We start from the raw sequence: 8399 nt of genomic DNA on the forward strand, positions 1-8399 counted from the left end.
CGATACGAACCTCCTGCGGAAGCGTTTAGAGCCATTTTCAAGCCGCCTACGCACCGGACTGAAGCGGCAGCCAATCGACATCGACATGTTGCTTTCACAGCCATTTTCACTCCTGCTCGACCGTTGTCCCATCAGTCAGTTTCTACCTCAGCTTGGTTCACCTGGGCCTTTCGAGCATGCAGATCGATCACACGGCTGGGTTCATGGTTTGTGCAGTCAAATGTGCGAATGCGTTTCACCAATGCACGTCACATGCACGCTCTGCTTGGTCGTCTGAAAATTATCCGTTTGTTACTCAGTCCCAGTCAGAGACACATCATTATGCGCTTTTTCGAACCCGTCACTTTGAATACTGCCCTGCTTGCTTGCACAAGCTTGGTCGCACTTGAAAATTCACTTCCATGCGATAGCGATTAGTGGGGAATAATTTTAAATCTATTTTTCAAACTTAGCACCTCATTTGTTGCAAAGCAATCGCAATTACTGAAACTCAGACAGGCAAAACAAAAGGCCGAAGCGTTAATTTTATTCCCTTAATTTTATCCGTTCTCAGTTTTCCAAACGCGAAATTGTCTACACTGCACACCCTGTTTGGTAAGGTTGTCGGTTGGAAGGGAGCAAAATTTTTTCCTTCCAATTGCACATTCTGCTGGAGCACTTTGGCGCACAATCGAATGGAAAATCTGCAATTTGAAGTCAGTCAGCTTTGCATGGTCACACCCAGCAATGCTCAATCTGCGTGACCGTGCAAATTATCCAAATAACAATAAAATCGGACTGATGAGCATATTTTGCGGACTAAGTGTTTTTTATTGTTGTTTTTTGTTTTTTTGCTGCTTTTTCAAGTTAAATTCTCATTATCATTTTGTTTGAAATGGAAATCCTTTCGAATGTTGATTACAGAAACAACCACTTCACTATTTAGCACGGGGAAAAGGGAAATTTTGTCAAATTGATTCAATCGATTCAATGAAACACCCACCAGCACAAAATGAAAAGAAATCTTCGTCTGATTTCGAAGAGAAATATATAAAGAAATGAAAACAAAATACATTTTTATTCATGCAAACTACAGCAATAACTTATTAAAAATCCAATCGAAATGCATGCTTTTTCTTCTTGTTTTGGAATTGGGAAAGGAAGAAGTCTCTTCATTAATGGCTAATTTAAAAAATAAATAGCACTGCCAAGTGGGGGAAAAGTAAATATTTAATTATTATCATCCATTGCAAATATTAATTTACTAAATTTGAATAAATTCAGCACTATCGAATCTACTTCAAGCAATATTCAAAAATGAAAATACCCATTACAATTGTTGCAGTTGCTTGATTTCTTCTGCCTTGTGAAGTCGTCAACAAAGGATACACATTCGAAAAGCGCAAGCCGCCGTGCATTCTGTTCTGCTGAACAAAATGAACATTTGACCAACTGACCGTACTACTAATGCTAACACTTGGTCAAGGTAACAACTTTCAGATTTCTTCCTTTTTAATTTGCCTGTTCCTGCATGTTGACAACAGTGAAATCCTACTGCTCGGCGTGTGTTGCCTCTCTTAATTGCGCATTTAATCCATCATCAACAACACCACCACTAATTGCAGAAGCAAGAGAACATTTCTTTTGTTCTGGCATTACAAAAGAAACAACGAATTGCATTCTGAATATGCTAATTTTAAAAATTATGCAAATATCATTATGCTCGACAAATGGGGCGATCATTTTTTAAGGTAACTCTGTTGTTGTTGGGCTCAGCATGGAATAAACTTACTTAATTTTAAATTTGTTAATCTCGACTGATTAATTTTTCAAACTTTTAATATTTTAAAATATTAACAATTTTTCACTGAAAAGTCATTCAACCAGCACAACACTTCTGAATGTTAACGTAGAAATTGTTGTAATTTAAAATTGGAAATCATAATTTATTTTTTCCATTTTAAATTCTTGGACATGTAAAATTTTTTTATAAAACTGCACAAGCGCACACACGCACACACCTTACAGTTTTTTTATTAAAATAATTATTTGTACATTGTCAGTTTGCTTGCTCATGGAAAAATCTATTGATCAAATGATTAAGTGGTTTTAATAAATTACGCGTCATCGCTTTCCTGCACTGCTGATTATTAATTTTTATACTTTTCGGAGTCACTCACCGTATAAAATGTGCCAAGTCTAGAAGGAAAATTTAATCACTTATTCAGATTTGCTGTTTAATAATTCACTGCATTGTAAAATCAGTTTATCAATTATTAACATTCTACTAGCTGTGCTGTGCAAATAATATTAGAGTCGAGCTTCTGAAATGAAACTGATTCTGAAAAATTTTATAAAAGAAATTAAAAAAAAATTCTTTAATAAATTACAGTCATTGTTAGGATTGGAATGATTGGAAAATAAAAATCACTGAACTGGATATGGAAGAAATCCGAACAAAAATGAATTAAAACAAAGGGGTAATCCAACTAACAGATCATGCGCTTACTTGCGTCTTAGTTTCAATAGCACATGGCAAGCATGTACCAAAAGAACGGTCCAACACTGGGAAACTAGCTTTCAATAAACTGCTGCAATTGAAGTTAGTAAAATTATGCATTGCATTTATTTTCGATGCATATACATAAATAAAAAGCATTTCAGTACTTTAGACCTCGACTTCCGCAGTTATATTATGGGCCACATGCAACATCCGATGCAAATGATTTGGTTAATCGATAATTTATACTTTAGTGGCACCACGTGGACAGTGATCAGCTGATATGAAATAGGAAATGAACTTTACATCTAAATGAATTTGTACTCTTCTTGCCTGCTGCGGTACTTAGTAGCATGCTGAAGAAAGCCACGAAGAAAGAGACGCAACTTTCATTCAGTCTACTTCAGTGATCAATATGAATAATTGCACAGAAAATGTCAAAGCATGGAAGGTCTGTGTTGCAAATAATAAATATATATATTTCAACCAAGAAATCAATTATTTCATTAGAGAAATTTACATTGCTCTTCTCTGACTGATCGATGTGAATAAGTGAATTTTCTATTTAAAGTGTCAGAGTTCTTTTCCTCTATCAGAGTGAACTTTGAGAATCTTACTAGTTAAAGTTAATCAAATTTTAAGCACTTAATTATACTTGTTTATTTGAGTCAGAAAAGAATTTCACAATGTGCAATGCTTTTAGGTTGATTTTTGAGCTTGAATCTAAAAAGTGGATGCACGGATGTATTGATCAATTTTTGCATGGCTTAACTGTTGGAAATTAATTTCAAGTTCAACAGCAACTTCTGCACGAAAAACATCAGTTCATTCCACTGCAACATTTTAAAGAAAATGTACACTCTTTATATTCAATAATCAGTCAATATAACATGTGATTTTTTCTTTTTCTTATCTGTTAAAAGTTGCAATTACATAATGAACTTAATTATTATTATTTAATCACATCTATTTTTGCATTTGCATACTTAAATTGCAAACTGGTGAGATTGTTTTTTTTGCCTTGCCAAATTGCTTCTTTATTCTTCTAATAATTGTGCAAAAAAATACTAAAAATGGAATAAAATCATATTTTGACATGCAATTTAATGTGCAATCGTAATAAAGCTATGAAATGTGATCAGCCGCTGCTTTGATTGGTACTGAATTGAAAAATTTAATGAGATATGGCAGCAGAAATTGAAGAAGCAATTTATTGCTTTGAAAACTTCTTATTATCAGCAAAACTTTTAAATGGACGATTAAATTTTATTCTACAATCGATATTTTAATAATAAATGCTAAAATTGCGCATCACTTGTAGCTGATTTAGAAAGCTTGATGCAAAATTTACATTTTCTGAAATTTTGAAATTTCTAAAAATAAAATTAATATTTTGGAAATTTATAAAATTTCTGAATATTAATAATGATTTAAATTAAAATGTGATGAGCATTTGATTTTCTTCATTAAGATTGAGTAACATGAATAGAGAAAAGCATTTAATAATAATGATAGAGTTTCTTTTCTACCTACCTACCTATCAGCAGCTAATAACGCTTTCCAGTGTTAATCCTTTCGTACAATAGCGTTAATTTGTCTTTTACGTCATTGTTACGTAAATTTGTGACCAGGATAACAAGCTGCCTTGAATTGCATTAAATAGTTACTTCTCCATTACAATTCATTGACTTTGTAATGTATCTTAAAGGAATGAATGAACTTTTTTACTTTCTACACGAAATAATTGTTTCCATTCAAGCTAAAACAAACTTCATTTCTGATATCATACATACACACACACACAGAAAAATAAAAGAACTATAAGAAGCATTTCTTATTATGTATATACATATATATGTATATAGTTTTAGTTTTGAAAATTTACTTTTAAAGATTATTTGTTTTATAAATCAAAAATAAATTCACGTATAAATTTGCTGTTAGTTTTGCGATTTTTGAAATGAGTTGAAATTGTCCGACTGTTTTTCATAAAATTTGAATAAATTTAATTAAATAGTTGTAAAATTAAATAACTTCCATGAAATTTGCATTGAATGCAAAACGTTTTTATTAATGAAGACAGTATTTCTAATTTGCACTTCTACTTCAGCGCAGAAGATTACGTGATTGATAAATATTAAAAAGTTAAATGTCAGCTTTTTAAAAAATATACCATTTATTAAGTTATTTAAGATATATTATGTTGGCATCATGATTATATTTCTACACATCTCATGTATCAGTGCAAAATATTGGTACTGCCAAAAGCAGGACAGAAAATTCAAGATGAGGAACGTGTGCGATCATTTGTTCAGCTTCTCGTTGGAAATACCACATCGGTAAAAATTTGTATAACAGCTAAATTTTGCATTAAATAAAAATTTTGAATTTTCAACTTTATTATTATTCATCTGATTTCAAATTTATTGGATCAATTATTTGAGAAGAGCAATTCTGAATAAACATTACAAATGAATCAGCTTTGTGCTTATAATACTGAAGTGTAAGAATGAGAAAATTTGAATATGTTTGTTTGCACACTTTAATAGCTGAATTTATTCATCGCAAGGATATAAATTTCACGCAGCCTATCTGAACTGCTTACTTCAATGAAAACAGAAAATTATTTGCTTTTCATGCATAGTTCAATTAAGCAGATTGTTGCGTTTTCACTGACTGATCAAAAGCATTGTTAATGAATTACTGGAAATTTTGCAGTGCCTCTTCAAAGGTAAGTGACAGTTAATAACTTTTCTAAAATTTTATTTATTTATTTATTCGAAGCATTTCAATAAATTTGAAATATGAACAGTTTTAAGCACACGCGCAAAACACAAACTATGATACACCATCATGTAACTTTTTAATATTACATATTATTATATATTTTTACTATATTTTTTTTACAATCATCAGTAAACGTTGTGCAATAATATATTACTGTGCTGCTGTAAATGACTAAAAATTCAGATCAGATCGCAACATTTTCAAACTAATCATTTCTGATAGTATACTGTAAAGGTAAACAACTGAAATGTAATAAAGCTCATTAAATTAATATGGGTGCATCTAATTTGTAATGCGCTTGAAGACATCTTATTTACTTTGAATTTTGAACTCGAATTTTGAAGCTATTCAAAATAATTTGAAACTTTTACCTTTGAAATAAAAGCAATAAAACTTTTTCAAAATGCTGTCTAGCAAAAATTATATTTTTGATTAGCAATGTACCATCTGATCAGTTCACTTATTCTGTTGAGATGGCCAGTTGATAACTTCGGGTTCACAAAATAAATTCAGTAGTTTAAATGACTTTTGCAACAAGGAAACAGATGTACATTATTTTTAAGAAATTAAGATTTGCATTTTTCTTCCTTAAGCTATTATCTACTTTCAGTGATTGATTTTCATCATTTTATTTCATGTTTCATTGATGGAGAAATGAATTTCTGAATTCGTACTTTAATATAAAAAGTAAATTCCATCAATAGTCTAAAATACTAAGATATTTTCCCACTTGAATTAATTTGATATGAAACCAATAGCGTCTTCTATGCTTTTCTTTTACTTTTTGGGTTTTCACAAAATTCCCAAAGCTGCAATCAAAACTGCAAGAAGTGCAAAATAATGATCTGTCTGAGCAACTGTGTACTTTCATATAATACTACTTCAAAGAAAATTCCAACGTATTCATCAATGCAGTCTTCAAAATTAAAAGCATATATATTTTTGCAATGCCAACATTATATTTAAATGCTTCATTTTAAATAGACAATAGTCGTCACATCGTTCATTTAATTATTTGACAAAGAATGCATGTGCATTTGTTATTTGTACATTCATGCAAATCAGCACTTTATATTTTTTAAACAAAATATAAGTCTAAACTGATCTGACGTAATTTCTGAAGACTAGTCTGCTCACTTTTCCTATGATAATTTTATAGAAGTGACAGGATATTATAGATTTTGCTTTAAATCTCAAAGCAATAGTTTGTTTTCAAATTTAGTAATATAATAAAATGCATTTTAGAAAACAATGCTTATCAGAAAAATTTGCATTGAAAATTGTCAAAGAATGTCATTTCAAAAGCTTATGTTTTGCTAATTTATTGACAAATTATTACGCATTAAGGCATTGGGTTGCTCAAATACTTTTGAGCATTGATAAAGTTTGCTAGAAGTTTAAAAAATCTATTTCACTCCACTTTCTATTCCAAGAAGTACCTGACTAAGATCGCAGCAGATTTTGTACGTTTTATCGCAGATATTTAGCTTCTTTGGGCAGATGGTCTCGCACCGAACAGGAGTGCCATCGTTGTTGAACATGGGAATTCCATAGCGACATTTCGGAACTAAGCAACAAGCAAAATAAATTTTTCAAAAAGTACACTTATAACAAATCATCTCACCAACACATTCAAAGCCGTTAAAATAATAATGCTCATTACATTGGCACTTCAAATCTAAAAGAAATAAATGAACTTTATACAAGTTTTATTATGTAAATGCAAGCAAACAATATTGCCTTTGCAGATGAAATTTTTGGAAGTGCAATCTCTGTCATCATTGCATTCTTTGTTCAGTTCTTCAAATGCTTGTGTCAGTGATTTTGGTGAAGATGCAGACATGCAATATCCATTTTGATTCACGTAACCTGCTGAGCAAGGTATTGGACAGCAGGTAGGTCTCCATTTGAAATCCCCACCACGGTAGCAATGATGAGTTTCTCTAGGGCAAAATCTGTAACAATCCATGTCAGCAGCACTATAAGCACTGCCTACGGGGCAAACCGAAGCCATTTTTGGACAGCAAAAGCCTTTCAAATTTTTATTCAACACATTCTGCGTTTGGGTATTTTGAACAGTATCTGCAACACAGAAAAAATCTTTTGGGCAATTATCGATTTGTCCATCAAGGCGTTGCTCATCGATAATGCACTGAAAAAGACGACCATTTTGGATAAGGGGGAAATCAAGTGGACAATTACGTGCTAAAGCATATAACTGTAGTGTGAAAATAAGCGCTAAACATGTTTAGTACCTCCTGGTTCACACAATCCTCTGTGATTAATAAATTGTGGTCGACAAGTGCACACTCCATTTTTGCAATGCGAATAAGCGTTCTCACACTCCGATGATGATAAGCAAGGTTCACCAAGACGCTTTCCTGTAAATGTTCACTTTTTCTCTTTTGCTTAATAGTAGCGTTACTTTTAAATAAGTCGAATTACTGTAACTGGTATTTATAACGCATCTTTTTTCTAACTGTTCATAACCGGCTACGCACTGACATCTGTAATCAATGCAAGCACTGTACACTGGCCGGCATTGATTATACTGCGCATTTGGCATGCATGAATCACCTAATTCTTTTTCTAAATAAGTAAATAAAGCTGTTGAAAGTGCATACTTTCAGATTATACCATATTGATTTTCTGCGCAACATAATCCTGTCTGTTTATCACATGAATATCCACGAGGACATGTTTTATACGCTGCTGTGACATCACACTGCACCGGAAATCCATTGTGATAGAGTGGGTTGCCTCCGCCAGAACAGTATGATTCAGTTACAGAATCAAGAGCACAAATTCTGTTCTTGCAATGCATTTTATTTGGGCATTCTTTGTTTGAGTGACATGAAATCACTAAAAAGTAAAATTGCTGAAGCTTATTGTGATTTTCAAAAATATACAAATCAAACAAACTGGCAGCTTTCCAGCAGACACCGTATTTGCAAATTTGATTAGCTTTACAATCTCTTTGTTGACCACATACTGTATCTGTCGGCTCAGCTGGTGTGCAGAACTGTTGAGCGCACATCATCTGCCCATGACATTGTTCACTTTTATTGCAGTGATCACCAATTTCAGTTGCTAAAAATGTCACAACATTCTGTGGTTGAAGGAAAAAGATCAT

General features: G+C 32.2%; 1 protein-coding gene across 1 annotated transcript; it reads right to left on the reverse strand.

Annotated features, from left to right (window-relative positions):
• Nucleotides 1-4711: 4711 nt before the first annotated feature.
• Tsp_08788 (EB module family protein) lies at nt 4712-8399 on the reverse strand. The gene is made up of 8 exons (XM_003374012.1): nt 8189-8399; nt 7904-8128; nt 7712-7855; nt 7511-7647; nt 6999-7484; nt 6891-6936; nt 6706-6833; nt 4712-4837 (listed from the first exon to the last, which is right to left on the reverse strand). Exons 1-8 carry the CDS (start codon nt 8397-8399, stop codon nt 4712-4714), a joined length of 1503 nt encoding a protein of 500 aa, XP_003374060.1.

This window comes from Trichinella spiralis, assembly GCF_000181795.1.
Source record: "Trichinella spiralis strain ISS 195 chromosome Unknown Scfld6, whole genome shotgun sequence".
NCBI lineage: Eukaryota > Metazoa > Nematoda > Enoplea > Trichinellida > Trichinellidae > Trichinella > Trichinella spiralis.